This window comes from Bufo gargarizans, chromosome 11, assembly GCF_014858855.1.
Source record: "Bufo gargarizans isolate SCDJY-AF-19 chromosome 11, ASM1485885v1, whole genome shotgun sequence".
NCBI lineage: Eukaryota > Metazoa > Chordata > Amphibia > Anura > Bufonidae > Bufo > Bufo gargarizans.
The window spans coordinates 1197790-1213523 of NC_058090.1; the positions used below are offsets into that span (position 1 = coordinate 1197790).

At 45.9% G+C, this 15734-nt stretch overlaps 1 protein-coding gene across 2 annotated transcripts in view; it reads right to left on the reverse strand.

Moving 5' to 3' along the window:
- SLC37A3 (solute carrier family 37 member 3) overlaps positions 1–15271 on the reverse strand; it is a 30438-nt gene extending 15167 nt beyond the window's left edge. The window contains exons 1-9 of one of the 2 annotated variants that reach the window (XM_044272477.1): positions 15139–15271; positions 14108–14270; positions 9307–9421; positions 8984–9076; positions 8012–8095; positions 5886–6031; positions 4876–4972; positions 2784–2868; positions 2205–2389 (exon numbers count right to left, since the gene is read on the reverse strand). In XM_044272477.1, the coding sequence (XP_044128412.1) occupies positions 2205–2389; positions 2784–2868; positions 4876–4972; positions 5886–6031; positions 8012–8095; positions 8984–9076; positions 9307–9421; positions 14108–14208 (906 nt within the window). In that variant the 5' untranslated portion in view covers positions 14209–14270; positions 15139–15271. Of the gene's footprint in view, positions 1–2204; positions 2390–2783; positions 2869–4875; positions 4973–5885; positions 6032–8011; positions 8096–8983; positions 9077–9306; positions 9422–14107; positions 14271–14671; positions 14696–15138 lie in introns of those variants that run through there. The other variant, XM_044272479.1, reaches the window with a different exon arrangement.
- Positions 15272–15734: the final 463 nt, after the last annotated feature.

The window sequence follows — 15734 nt, forward strand, 5'->3', positions numbered from 1 at the left end:
GAAGTGGCTCCTTATGTGCCAATGTTTGACGTTTTAGCAAGCCTTCAAATATGAAAAGGGAAAAGAGCCAAGCCCTATATCTATTCCCAGACAGCTGCAGAGAGATCTTCTATCTCTGGCCGATATCTCTTTTCTTATGAAGCACTGCCGCTAAGGCTGCGTACATATGTACGGCATAAACTCAAGTACTCTCTTCTGGCAGAGAAATAGTGTACTAGAGTTTACCGTATCTGACATAGCCATACTGCGCCACATCTCAATATACTATAAAGGGATCTGACAGCTTTCCGGCATAAATGCCTGCATGCAGGTCCTTTTGTCCGGCCAATAGCATCCATTTATATAGGAAAGCTGCCAGATCACCATCAGATCCCATTATAGTCAATGGGGATCCGGCAGTGTACGCCGTGTCCAGCTATGCTGGATATGGTAAACTCCGGCACTTTGTTCCTCTGCCAGAACAGTACCGGTGATTATGCCGTATATGTGAATGTAGCCTAAAGTGTCTATACACAGCTCAGCTAACTATGGAAGTCCTACAGAGAGGTAAAGTGCATGTGTGACTGTCACTCCATTCAAACAGGGGAACATGGGATCCCTATTCTTGTGATCATCGAGAACTCCAATCAGACACTTATGTTCTAACATGTGGATAGGGGGATAAGTCCTTGTCACAAGACAACCCCTTTAAAGGGAAGCTGTCATCAACTTTATGCTGCCCATACTAACGGCAGAATAAAGAAGAGACAGGTGAGTAGATTTCAGCGGTCTGTCATTTATAAGTTAAAAGTAAGTGGTTGCCGAGAACCAACATCACAATCATTACAGACTGGGCCTGGAAAAGAGTCATGGCCACCTGAGAAGAGTCCTGGTTATTTATGAATTCCTGCTCTCCTGCCCACCTGCTGATGTCTGACCGTCTTCTACCTAGTTTTCTCCCCTTCTTCCTAGGAGAGAACTGCCAATCATCAGCAGATGGTGAGAGAGCAGAAGATTATGAATAACCAGGACTCTTCTCAGGTAGATGTGACTCTTGTCAAGGCCCGGGCTGCAATGGTTATGAGGCTGGTTCTCAGCAACCACTTACGGTACTATTAGCTCATGAGTGATACACCGCTGACATCAGCATTTCTGTCACTATTTTATGATGCCCTCAGTGGAGGTCAGCATAAAGTTAATGACAGGTTCCCTTTAAGGACAGTCACTATTAGAATTATGCATTTTAAAATGCATTTTCTTGGAGTTTTTTTTTTTAAATCTGTGTCACTTTGTGCATGCGTCTTTTTTTTAAACACTACAGTCTCAAAAAAAAAGCAAAAATTTAAACATGTATGTAGTACATAAATATTTCAACAGGCTTTAATTATCTGACTGCAAAAAAAGTTAAAATGATGATGTGATAACTGGAAAAAAGTGAGGTTTTCTTCATAAAAAGCTGTGTGTCAAATAAGTCCACAAAGGCACATTTGGGGATCTCCTTGCTGGGTGGATGTAGTATTTGCAAAGGAAAACAACCACCAATATGATAATTATTATTATTAATATTATTATTATTATTAATAATATAGAGGGCAAGAAATTCATATAGCAGCCTAACTGCTGCCACCTACTGGTCACTGAATAAACATGGAGGAAGAAAGGAAATAGGAATAGTTATTAAAAGGGTTGTCTGGAGACAATAAAAGTTGTTTGGATGTTTTGGTAATGAATAATGTTATATCTAATCTGCAATAAAGTCCCAATTTTGGACCCCCTCTCCTGGTCCTGGCAGCTCCACTTCCGCTGTTGTTCAGACACAGGTAGACAGCTTGATCCACTAGTCTGTCTTGGTGATGTATATGAAAGGGCTGGATGTGTGGTTCAGTTTATTAGCTAAGTCAGCCCCCCTTCTCTGTCTCTACATCAACCATGATGGACAAAGGGTGCTGGCTTAGCTAATGAAGTGAACAAGCCAGACCCTTCATCACGTCCTGACACAAAGACAGGGAGGAGGCACTCTGCCTGTGCCACAGACTTCATAATTAAACTATAGAATTATTCTACATAGAAAGTATGCACATAGGAAAAATTAACTGCATTAGAAGAGCTCAGCTTAGCTGTTAGAGGCATATACAGCACTAAACTTGCTGACTGTTTCCACTGACCAACAGGTAAATTGTGACTGCAGCACTGTTTTCAGGATGTAACTCAAGATTCATCCTCACCAGTAATACTCCAGGCAAGCAGCAGGCCTGTACAAAGCCGATCGCTTTGGGTTGACTGGCAGTCTCAGGAGCTTGGATGGAATAACTTGACTCGCTGTCCCCCTCATTATCCCCACTGATGAGAGGTCTGTTTGCCTCCTCCTGTTCCACATTCTCACTCTCCTCTTCCCCAGCATCAGGAAGACCTGAGAATAGAATACATTTACAGAAACACTGTGCAAAAATTGTAAGGGGTTGTCTCATCTCGCCGTTACTAAGGTGAGATGAGATACAGTCCTGACCACCAGTGGGCCATGAAACAGTAGAGTGGGCTGGCGCTCGCTTTTTCAGTAGCTTCCATCATGGCGCATGCGAGTTATGGAAACAGCAAAGCACAGCAAGCTATGCGGTTTCTGAGTTAGGGAGACACCATAACTTGTCGTTTCCCTAGTTCGCATGCAGCGCAATAAAAACTAATGAAACAGCGAGCGCTGGTGTGCCCTGCTGGGAGGTGGTCAGGACTGTGTCTCATGTCAGCTAAGTAACGGCGAGATGAGACAACCCCTTTAATTGTATTCTTACACTATTTTACCAACTTACCCAGTTCTTTTGGCGTGGTCACCAGACCAAAGAAGATAACCAACCCTCCAGCGAACTGCACCGAAGCGGTCACCAGGAAGGCATACTTAGGAGACAGATAGGACAGCAATGTAATTTACATACATCCCCTCCAATCACAGCCATGTCCCAGACAGCCATATCTGACTTCCCCCACATAACCACAGAGGCCGGACTACTTCTTCTTCCAGCCCTGTCCATCTCTAATCGGAAAGATATCGGCTTTTTGAATAAAGACAGGTATCACAGATCCAGGCTACTGTGAAAGTCCATCAGATGGATCATAACCTGTCTGGCCAATTGTTCCCCAGAATATAAGCGACAACAGAGTGGTAGTATTATTCTTCATTTACGAGTTGTAGGCTATATGGTCTCATATTCACGGACTAAGTTGACTAACAGGAGCTATAAGAAGCCTATGTTACCAGCCAGGTTGCTCATTGCCCACTATCCCAAAGTCGAACTACAAAGCCCAGTAAAGGAGAAAATCATATCAGCTGAATACACCGAGTGCTGGGAAATGGCCTGCGCAGGCACACAAACAGCTCCGATACTAGGGATCGACCGATATTGATTTTTTTAGAGCCGATACCGATAATCTGTGAACTTTCAGGCCGATAGCCGATAATTTATAGCGATATTATTATTCTGTGCATTTTCATAAAAAAAAATAATAATAATAATATTTAAAAAAAAATCCTACACAAATCTGCTGAAAATGGACATGTTTATTGTTAACGTGTAGCTTTTTTTTTTTGTAAATCTTTCTTTTTCATTTGTACTTAATATTTTGGTGTTTGTGTTTTTTTTTTTTTTTGTTTTTTTTTTTTATACTAACTTTTAGCCCCCTTAGGGGCTAGAACCCTTGTCCTATTCACCCCGATAGATGTCTATTAGGGTGAATAGGACTTCACACTCTCCCTGCTGCTCTGTGCTTTGTGCACACAGCAGCAAGGGAGCTGACTATGGCAGCCAGGGCTTCAGTAGTGTCCTGGCTGCCATGGTAACTGATCGGAGCCCCAGGCTTACACTGCTGGGGCTCCGATCAGAAGCTGCCACTGCACCACCAATGAGGAGGGGACAGGGGGCCACTGCCACCAATGATAAATACTGGGGGGGTTGGGTGGGGGGCGCACTGCTCCACCAATGTCTAACACTGGGGTTGGGGGATCGCAGCTACCGCTCATAGAGGTCGGGAGCCGGCTATGTGATTCTGTAGCCAGCTCCCGCCTCCTGTTGAATTTGAATAAATTAGTCAGGCAACATCATTGGTGACGCAGTGGCCACAGACTCTCCTTTTGTCCTCCCGCCTCTCATTGGTGGCAGCAGCACAGGGGGAGGGAGACACTGCTTCCGTCTCCCCTGTGCTGCTGAGGGAACACGGAGAGCGCTGACAGCAGCGCGATCCTTGTTCCTGATTCGGTATCGGTATATCGGTAAAATAGATGCCGATACCGATAACTTTCAAAATCCTGAATATCGGTCAATAATATCGGTAAAACCAATAATCGGTCGATCCCTATCCGATACCCATCAGCCAGCTACACCACTGCACAGGCACAGATCACGCTACTAGATGCCGAACCGAAGTGTACGAAGCGTGTGGCTCCTTGGAATTATGTGGACAGACATACCCTCCATCATCAGCCATGTTATGAGGACAGCACAAAAGACTTGGCAAACAAGGGGGCATAGCTTTTGAGATATATAAAAATGGCACAGAATCTCAAAAAAGGCTATATTATTAAGTGCCACATACACATCTCACATACGTATTCATCAACAGTAACCAACTAGACCTTTTATATTTCATAAACTGAATCCTGTCCTTTTATCACCATTATTCCTCAGAATCTCATCCCTTCATATATCAGTATCCCCCAGGCACCAGGGTCCAACAGCAACCTCTGCACCTTCTATGGCAAAGCCTTTGTGGAAGATGGCTCATGGGTGTCATAGGTCCAAGGCCAGATTTAGAGTCTGACCCATCCAGTGCTGTGGCCATAAAACTGGCCAAAATCACTGCTCATGTCATAGTTAAAATGTAATGTGATCTATCTAAATATCTACATACCTCATACCCGTATTGTAGTACCGATGATGCTAGGAACGCCCCCAAAATATTTCCAACAGAAGCACAGGCGCTCCACAATCCAAACACTACTCCTCGTCTATATGGGGGGAAAAAAAATAGCTGACAATTCAGAAGAAAGTAAGCCACTTACACTGCAGGTAGCCGCCTCAGCCATTTTGTTTTTATCCTGGAAGCCAACCAATATAGTTGCCTACAGGGACTCTCCCTCTAGTTAAAGGGATATTCCAGTTATGTCAACGCTGCCATTTAGGAGGTACTGCAACTCATCCCCATTTGGTTTGCCTAAAAGTGCACTATGCGCAATGGCACATTACCTATATAGTTTTATTACGGTGTATTATTATTCACTTCTCGGCTATTTCTGTCGGCCCCATAGAAATGATTGAGAGCGGTGGCTGCGCAAGCGTGGTGCGCTCCCATTTAACCCTATGGGGAGAGCCCTTGGCGGTGGCCGGACACCGGAAAACCTGGGGTCCTCTGGCCACCACCTTCCCCCGCTCTGGTCTCAGTGTAGCGACATGCCCCCATAGTCTGAGATGGGAATACCCCTTTAAGGAGAGATGTGGCAGTGACCCAGTTTAGAAAACCCATTTTCATAAACCCTATTAGAGAACCCAGTAGGGGGTCCAAATATATAGGTCCTCGTCTTTTGACAAGAGTGTAAAATGCATTACACACACAACCCATAAACCCACTGATTTGAATGGACAGTATATTATTTCATTGCTCCTGTGGTGGCACTGCAGGGAATCTGACGTTTCCCCACAGATCCATGGTGCCACCGTGGTTAGAACTGGTGGCCTTGCAGCGCTGGGGTCCCAGGTTCAAATCTGACCACGGACAACATCTGCAAGGTGTTTGTAAGTTCTCCCCGTATTTGTGGGGGTTTTCTCCCACATTCCAAAGACATAATGATAGGGAAATTAGATTGCGAGCTCTGCTGGGGACAGTATAATGATAATATCCGTAAAGTGCTGTGGAATGCATACCCTGACTTTCCAAACCAGTTCCCCATGATTGCCACCACACAGGGCCATCCTGTCGACTGCAGCAGCCCATTAATCACCCATATCAGGCAGTAGAAGACCTTGTTGTAGAAGTGCAGCCATTCAGTGACTGTGCCGAATACAAACATCTAAAAAAGACAAAAAAAATACAGTCACACCACAGGTAGGAAATTATTCATCATGTAATATCCTAATGTTACAGAGGCTTCAACTATGTGCTCGTCTTCAAAAATGAGCCCTCACACAACTACAAAAAAGTTATAGGGGTCAGAATATGGTTATTAAAAAAAAAGTATTAAAACACAAGAAAAATTATACAAGTGTGGTATCCTTGTAACCATACTGACCTGGAGAATGTAGGTAACAGATCAATTTTACCACATAGTGTACAGTGTAAAAATAAAATAAAAACCTTTATCAGAATAGCGTTTTTCCGCTTCCTACTACATGGTATGCAACTATGTGAATGGAAAAATAAAAAAGTTAGGACTAGAGGAAGGCAGGGAGTGAAAAACGAAAACGCAAAAATTGAAAATCCCCCAGTCCTGAAGGGGTTAAAGGGACACCGACAGGCCCAATTAGCATATTTAGTTATATATATGTCAGTACAGGTCTTATAAAGTCTATTAAAATCATGTAAGTATCCCCCCTGTCCACCTTATAAATAGGGAAATATAAAGTTTTATAACCTGCTTGTCCGGTCACCAATCTGCCCAAGGGGCGGCGTTTCATCTGAAAATGCGCCCAGCCAGCCGCTCCCAACTGCCGTTCTGAAGCCCCGCCCAGCTCATCAATATTCACTTCGCTGGGCGGCGGCTACAACTCTCTCCACGGTCACGATCCTGCGCATGGGCAATCGAATCCTCCTGGCATCGTTCATGTCTAATCTTCTGCGCCCCGCTGTGGTTAGATCGCGCCTGCGTACACACCCTGCCTGCGTCCCCGAGGCCGCTGCAGCCTCTGCCTCATGCGCATGCGCCAGGCACTGTTCATAGCAGCGCTTCAGAGCGCTGCTCACTCACATCTCAAAAGGGGTTAATGATAGGTGCCCATGCGCAGGATCGTGACCGTGGAGAGAGTTGTAGCCGCCGCCCAGAGAAGTGAATATTGATGAGCTGGGCGGGGCTTCAGAACGGCAGTTGGGAGCGGCTGGCTGGGCGCATTTTCAGATGAAACGCCGCTCCTTGGGCAGATTGGTGACCGGACAAGCAGGTTATAAAACTTTATATTTCCCTATTTATAAGGTGGACAGGGGGGATACTTAGATGATTTTAATAGACTTTTGTCACAACCAGACAGCTGAGAAGCTCTGACAGAAGCCTTTCAGAACCTCCTCCTTGAGTTCTCTTTGTTGTGCTGTTCAGTTCCTCATCTCGTTAGCCTCTCTCAGCTGTCATGGAGTTGGACTGATTGCATCCCTTTAAATTCCGCCCCATAATGCATTACTGGGTGGCTTATACTACTTCCTGGAGTGTGCGTGCATGCTGATCTTGTTTTCCAGTCTGCTACAAAGTTAAGTGCTGAACTTTTATCTGTTATTTTCTGTTTGCTGGATCCCAGGTGACCCTGACTCCCTCCGTGTCTGGTGTAGGGAGCCGGTGGTCGTGTCCCCTCACTATTGTAGGGTGTTCAGGGGTTATATAGTCGAGGTACGTGGATATGCAACCTTCCACCTTTCGGATCTTTGCATAGGCTGAGCAGCCAGGGAAAGTCTCAGGTCTTGTGCAGGGGTCTCCCTTTTGGTTCCTTAGCTTTGGATCCACTCAGTCATATATGCATGTTGCTTTGTCTTGTTTCCTGTACACCGTCTGTGACAACTTCATAAGACCTGTATTGCCATATATATAACTAAATATGCTAATTGTGCCTGTCAGTGTCCCTTTAAACTGAAAGCTGCAGTACTGTACACAGCCACTAGAAAGAAATGTAATGCAGCCTCATTGACCCCACGGGGACAAAATACTTAGTGGTGAACCCTCCTGGTACAGCAGGTCTACATTGTGATTACATTGTTTACTACACGTAGCCTAGCTCTGGTCATAGAGATAAGCTGTGGAGGTTGGAGATTACAGCGATCACAGTCAGATAACCAATCAATCATGACATACCGTTACTGCAGACAAGCACATGCCAAAAGTAAGGACATAGCGCATGTTTAACCGGTCGCCGATGGTGCCACTGACGAAGAGACCCTGTGACCAGAGAAACCACAGCTTTAAATCCAAAAAATGCACAGATTTATACACACACACAATCTCTAGCCTTTTCTTCAGAATACAGTATATACAGGGTTTTTTTTGTAGCAGAGGTTCCCTCCTTTGAAACCTCCAGAAATTATCAGCAGCGATGAGCAGCTCCAAAGAGCATCTCTTGTTCAGGAGGACCCGACATGAATGCAATAGCCCCCATTCACACGTCTGCAATTTCGTTCAGCATTTTGGACCCATTCATTTCTATGGGGCCCGCACGATGTGCTGCCCGTATCCAGAAATGCGGACACGCACTTTCGGGTCCGCATTTCCGTTCCCGCAATTGCGGACAAGAATAGGCATATTCTATTAGTGCCGGCGATGAACTGTCCGCAAAATGCGGAACGCACATTGCCGTGTCCGTGTTTTGCGGATCCGCAAAACACGTTACGGACGTGTGAATGGACCCTTACACTGAGAATATTTCATTTCTATTCATTTCTTGCTCCTGGGTTGTCTTATGAGGATAGCTTCCCCAGTGATCAGCTGACCATTACCGTACGGCTCATGAAATAGCCAGGATACATTTCCCTGCAAGGCCTCCTTCAAGCCCTAAATTTTCAGGGTTGCTGGAGGCTTGTAGAAGAAAAGGCCAGAATTTTAAGTAATTTTTTTTTGTTTTTGTTTTTTACAAGGTACAAGAGGCTAGGGTTCAAAGTTAAAAATAAAATAAAAAGTCCAAAAAGCTGGACAACCCCTTTAAAGTATCATCTAGTCACAGAGTTTCTGAACTGGAAAAAAATAAATAAAAAGCCAGTAAGAATGCCACAAAATGCCATCCCAAGGATACCAACCGCAGAGGGAAAACATCGGATAAGAATAAAGACTCACCACTGCATACGAGAAGAGGAAAATGGTGTCCAGTAAACCCAGAAAGATGGTGGCGGACTCATGATTGGGAAAGAGACTGTTGCCATTCCAGGTCTGAAAAAAATATATATATATATTTTATACAACCAGGAGATGCAGTATTGTATCAGATTCTGGGAAAGCTGGGTGACAAACAAAGTGGCTGCTATCTCCAGTTATAATACAGTCATGTTACAATACATTCCCAACAATGTACCCAGCAGGGGCTTGTGGGTTCTCAGGCAGGCTCCATTGTACAGGGGAGATGGCGGACTATCAGGACTTGTCTGAATTACTGGTCTTACCCTATTAGGGTCCAAATTGAACACTGAGGCGTTTAGGTCGGATGGCGTCCACTGGTTACTTATGCTGACCTTTACGTTACTGAAGGCTTTCCTCGATGCATGGAGCAGAGCATAGCTGGGGAGGAAAGAGAGAGACGGAAATAAAAGCCAAGGCCGGACAGAGCGGGGATGAACGCCACCTGACAAAGGCACTGCTGTATGGCACATACAGGAAGATTCCTTACATCGGGCACCAACAGGACAGAATATCAGACGCCTATAGAAACCTACATAAAATGCACCTGGAAGGACAAAGAACCTTCTTTCTACCACTCAGTCTTGACAACACAAAGTAAATTAGGCTAGCTTCCCACTAGCGCTTGTATATATCTGGCAGGCTGTTCCGGCAGGGCTTTCTGCATTCCAGCATTGCCGGAAGTTACATCGTTTTCCCTGCTGTAACAGGATGGCTGGATCTTAACAAGGTTCCAAGTAGAGCTTCAACATGCAACAAGAAGAAATGAGAGTGAGACAAAACATTTTTTGAGCATTCAATTTAATGAAAACAACGAATAAACTGAAACAGGCTGTTTTTCAGCTGATCCAAATTTTAGGACCACATGCCTTTAAAAGGCCAAATCTGTGCAAAGATGTGGATTCATTGTCATTTTCTGTCAGGTAGTCACACGTTGTCATGGCAAAGGCAAAAAAACCTCTCCCTTTTTGAATGTGGTCGGGTTGTTGAACTGCATAAGCAGGGTCTCTCACAGCGCGCCATCGCTGCTGAGGTGGGACGCAGTAAGACAGTCATTTGGAATTTCTTAAATGATCTTGAGGGTTATGGAACAAAAAAGTCAAGTGGAAGACCCCAAAAAATTTCATCAGCACTGAGCCGGAGGATCCAATTGGCTGTCCGTCAAGACACTGGACGATCCTCGACCCAAATTAAGGCCCTTACTGGTGCTGACTGCAGCCCCATAACCATCAGAAGGCATCTGCGCCACAGTGGAGGGGGCACCATAATGGTCTGGGGTGCTTTTTCCTTCAGTGGAACAATGGAGCTTCAGGAAGTGCAGGAGCGTCAAACGGCCGCTGGCTATGTCCAGATGTTGCAGAGAGCATTCCTCATGACTGAGGGCCCTCGTCTGTGTGGTAACGACTGGGTTTTTCAACAGGACAACGCTACAGTACACAATGCCCGCAGGACAAGGGACTTCTTCCAGGAGAATAACATCACTCTTTTGGCCCATCCTGAGTGTTCCCCTGATCTAAATCCAATTGAGAACCTTTGAGAACCTTTGGGGATGGATGGCAAGGGAAGTTTACAAAAATGGACAACAGTTCCAGACAGTAGATGGCCTTCGTGCGGCCGTCTTCACCACTTGGAGAAATGTTCCCACTCACCTCATGGAGCATGCCGAAACGAAATTTTGAAGTGATAAACAATAACGGCGGAGCTACTCATTACTGAGTTCATGTTTGGAAGTTGGATTTCTGTTTTAGGGGGGGGGGGGGGGGGGTTAAGTTTTTTTTGTTGTTGAGGTTTTGGAGGTGTGGTCCTAAACTTTTGATCAGCTGAAAAACAGCCTGTTTCAGTTTATTTGTTGTTTTCATTAAATTGAATGCTCAAAAAATGTTTTGTCTCACTCCCATTTCTTCTTGTTGCATGTTGAAGCTCTACTTGGAACCTTGTTAAGATCCAGCCATGCTAAATATGATTTTTTGCCATTTTTCAAGTAGTCTTAAACTTTTGATCAGGACTGTATATACAAGCGCTAGTGGGAAACTAGCCTTACAGTAGAACGTTACAGAAAACTGTAAAACCCCATTTAAGATACGTGAGAGTAAAAGGATATCTGCTCTCCTTTGCAGTCAGTTACTCCTCACTGACATTTAACTGCGCTCTCTTGTAGAGAAGATGCTGCAGTCAGTTACCCTTCTCTGACATTTAACTGCGCTCCCTTGTAGTGAAGATGCTGCAGTCAGTTACCCTTCTCTGACATTTATCTGAGCTCCCTTGCAGTGAAGATGCTGCAGTCAGTTACCCTTCTCTGACATTTAACTGCGCTCTCTTGTAGAGAAGATGCTGCAATCAGTTACCCTTCTCTGACATTTATCTGAGCTCCCTTGCAGTGAAGATGCTACAGTCAGTTACCCTTCTCTGACATTTATCTGCGCTCCCTTGCAGTGAAGATGCTACAGTCAGTTACCCTTCTCTGACATTTATCTGAGCTCCCTTGCAGTGAAGATGCTACAGTCAGTTACCCTTCTCTGACATTTATCTGAGCTCCCTTGCAGTGAAGATGCTACAGTCAGTTACCCTTCTCTGACATTTATCTGCGCTCCCTTGCAGTGAAGATGCTACAGTCAGTTACCCTTCTCTGACATTTATCTGAGCTCCCTTGTAGAGAAGATGCTGCAGTCAGTTACCCTTCTCTGACATTTATCTGCGCTCCCTTGCAGTGAAGATGCTACAGTCAGTTACCCTTCTCTGACATTTAACTGAGCTCCCTTGCAGTGAAGATGCTGCAGTCAGTTACTCCTCTCTGACATTTAACTGAGCTCCCTTGCAGTGAACAGACGCCGCAGTCAGTTACCCTTCGCTGACATTGTATGTCAAGTCCAAATTCAATAATACTAATGTTTGAGATAGCCGGTCACATGATCTGCATCTTGGACTATATAAACCTGTAATTCAGGTCAGATCGGAGAAGCCAGTCTGGGATGTGGGCCAAGAAGAGACGTGCCATTATTAAATTACTGGAAAAGGGCTTCATGATATTCCACGCTGCCCAGAAGCAGGCTATGGCACCAAAATGGAAGTGAAAACAATCTAATACTGTCATATTGTGCTGATCTGGCATCCTATAATCCATAATAAATCCAATAGTCTGGCATTTAACAGGCCCCAATAGTGTCAGATTAATTTTACATATATAATTCCTTTCATCTACCACCGATGGGACCTGAGAGATGCTGGATTATCAGTCATTCTTTATTATTGGACTTGACACAAAACTAATGGGGTTATTCATCAAACTGGTGTAAACTAGAAGTGGCTTAGTTGTCCATAGCAACCAATCAGATTCCACCTTTCATTTTTGACAGCTCCTTTGGAAAATGAAAGATGGAATCTGATTGGTTGCTATGGGCAACTAAGCCAGTTCTACTTTACACCAGTTTTATAAATGACCCCATAAATTGTACAAGTAGAAAACCTTTCTAGAAGATGTTCACACATTCTGCTGCAATGAGATTTCAGTCAGAGACATGTCCGAGTCCATTTGTGAAATGACATTACAGAGCTGGGTTTTACTATTCCTCTTGTCGGCGGGGCAGTCCAATCAGTGCTGATAATTTTAGCGTGTAAGGCTACTTTCACACTCGCGTTTGGTGCGGATCTGTCATGGATCTGCACAAACGCATTCATTCAGATAATACAACCGTTTGCATCCATTCAGAACATATCCGTTTGTATTATCTGTAACATAGCCAAGACGGATCCGTCTTAAAGGGATTCTGTCACCTCCCCTAAGGCAAAAAACGATTTAAAACCAGCCATGCAGCACAGCTTACCTGGATTAGGCTGTGCTGTTCAATCTTGAAATCCGTCCAGCAGTTAGTTCAAAAAACGAGTTTGATCAATGAGGAAATGCGTCCTGAAGGTGCCCAGAGGGGCGTTTTTTTCTTCTGAGAGAGCCCAGTCCCGCCCCTTTTTCAGTGCCCAGCCCGCCTTCCTTTTACTTCCTAACTGCCGCCTCCAGCCTGCCACAGCCTCTCCTGCCTCTCCTCCCCCTCCCTCACGCCGAACGAAGTCTCGCACAGGCGCAGTACCCACTGAGGGCTGCGCCTGTGCGATCATCAGGAGACTGAGGGCGGCAGCTTCATCTTCGTCACTGGGCATGCGCCGAGCCCAGTGACGTCCGATGCTCGCTCTTCCCTCAGCAGGGAAGAGCGAGCATCGGACGTCACTGGGCTCGGCGCATGCCCAGTGACGAAGATGAAGCTGCCGCCCTCAGTCTCCTGATGATCGCACAGGCGCAGCCCTCAGTGGGTACTGCGCCTGTGCGAGACTTCGTTCGGCAAGAGGGAGGGGGAGGAGAGGAAGGGGAGGCTGTGGCAGGCTGGAGGCGGCAGTTAGGAAGTACTAGGAAGGCGGGCTGGGCACTGAAAGAGGGGCGGTACTGGGCTCTCTCAGAAGAAAAAAACGCCCCTCTGGGCACCTTCAGGACGCATTTCCTCATTGATCAAACTCGTTTTTTGAACTAACTGCTGGACGGATTTCAAGATTGAACAGCACAGCCTAATCCAGGTAAGCTGTGCTGCATGGCTGGTTTTAAATCGTTTTTTGCCTTAGGGGAGGTGACAGAATCCCTTTAAACACCACTGAAAGTCAATAGAGGACGGATCTGTTTTCTATTGTGCCAGTGAAAACGGATCCGTCCCCATTGACTTACATTGTGTGCCAGGATGGATCCGTTTGGCTCAGTTTCGTCAGACAGACACCAAAACGCTGCAAGCAGTGTTTTGGTGTCCGCCTCCAAAGTGGAATGGAGACGGATCAGGGGGCAAACTGATGCATTCTAACTGGATCCTTTTCCATTCAGAATGCATTAGGGCAAAACTGATCCGTTTTGGACGCTTGTGAGAGCCCTGAACGGATCTCCCAAACGGAAAGCCAAAACGCCAGTGTGAAAGTAGCCCAAGGACATCCTTTACTGAAAAGGGGAATGGCCAAACCCAGTTGTGAATCGATTCCAACATTGCCAGGAGGAATAACAGAGCATGTTACAATGCGTTAATAAACTCCTGATTCACCCACCTAAAAAATGTCAGAAGGAAGACCACCAGATGATGATGTGTGTACTGTGAAAAGAACCCTCGGCGGGCGGCTACTCTGCGGGGTGACGCCGGGAAGTCCATGGCTGCAGAATCTCACAAGCCAGGCCTCAAATGAGATCCTTCATGAGTTCAGTTTGTTGTTACTGGAAATTAAAAAAGACAACAAAATTAAAGAAAATGTTAAGATTTAAGTAACTGTAACATTACTTCTGGCCACTGACATACAAGCACGTGGCCACCACTGAATAACTGGGCGCATGGCACTGCGCAAGCGCTAGTTCCCATGCTGTGCGCTGTGTTATTCATTGGAGACTGCTGCTGCTGGACGGGTCTGGTGCAGCACTTCTCCCGACCAGGGGATGAATGGGGCAGTGTTGTATGGGTAGTGACTGCATATATACCGTACACATATGACCCAGGGGTCCAGCAGTCAGGGGGTGCATCCTATGGCGTAACTAGAACTGAATGGAACCCATAGTCAATTTTTAAACGCCCCCCTTAATGCAGACCTCAGGTTGGACCAAAATAAAAAACAAACACTCACCTCTCTTCCCCTCTAGCGGGCGTCTTCCTCTCCCTGTGACCTGACGTCGGGATATAGTGAGCTCCTATGCACACTTGGTCCCGCCCTGCCAGGACTTAGTGCAGCGCAGGCGTCCGGAGACGACCAGGGAGCAGGGAGTAATAGCAGTACTGAGCCCTGAGAATAAATCCATTTGTTGTACTCCTGGGCCCCTTCCTAAATTGGCTTCCCCAGTAGCTACGCCCCTGGGTACACGCTCTACCAGGGGTCCTTCAGCCCATTACAGTCATAGAAACATCAGGAAGTGCAGACTTCCCACAGCCTGGTGGCCACACTGTCAATAGGGGGCGCAATTCCCAGGAGTCATTGTATTAGGTATTATCCATGTCATAGTGTATAGTTAGTATAGGCATACCATTTACAAAATTCCCGGAAATCCCTACTGAATCATTAGACCATTATAATCAGAATGGGCTGCGGGGTCTTACCTAGAACAGCCCCAGGAGTCAGAGTGTCCCCCACCTCCAGGACAGGCCCCCGGCCGCACACACCGAAGCCCCTTCCCCTTGGAATCGCCGCATCTAGCAGACACGGTGGCTGAGGACGTCAACAGTACAGAGACTCCCGGTCACGTGATAATCCTCCCCCAGCGCGGGGCACCCCGGGACCTGTAGTCTGTAGTGGGAAGGAGTGATTAGCGGCCTGTACGGTGTGCGGCTGGGACCAAAAGTAGTCATAAGCGCAGTAGTAGTCACAAAGCCGAAGTGTTCTCTTTTCACCGTTTGCTTCTTTGACTCATGCATGCCAGAACCACAGCATCAGATTATTTCATCAGATAGTTCGTGAACTATTGTAGAGGAAGTAGGTTTGTGGGTTTCCTGTGTAGGACATGTACAAGGGACTTCAGGGAAATGGTATCTCTTTAAATGGGGTTGTCCAGATAATAAAGAATGACATAAGGTGGGGAGGTTGTTAAAAAAATGTTACATGCACCATTTCAAACCCCTTTCAATCCATCACTGCCGCCATTCTGTATGCTTGGCGCTGCAGCCAATCACTGGCCTTAGCAGTATACAGCACAAGA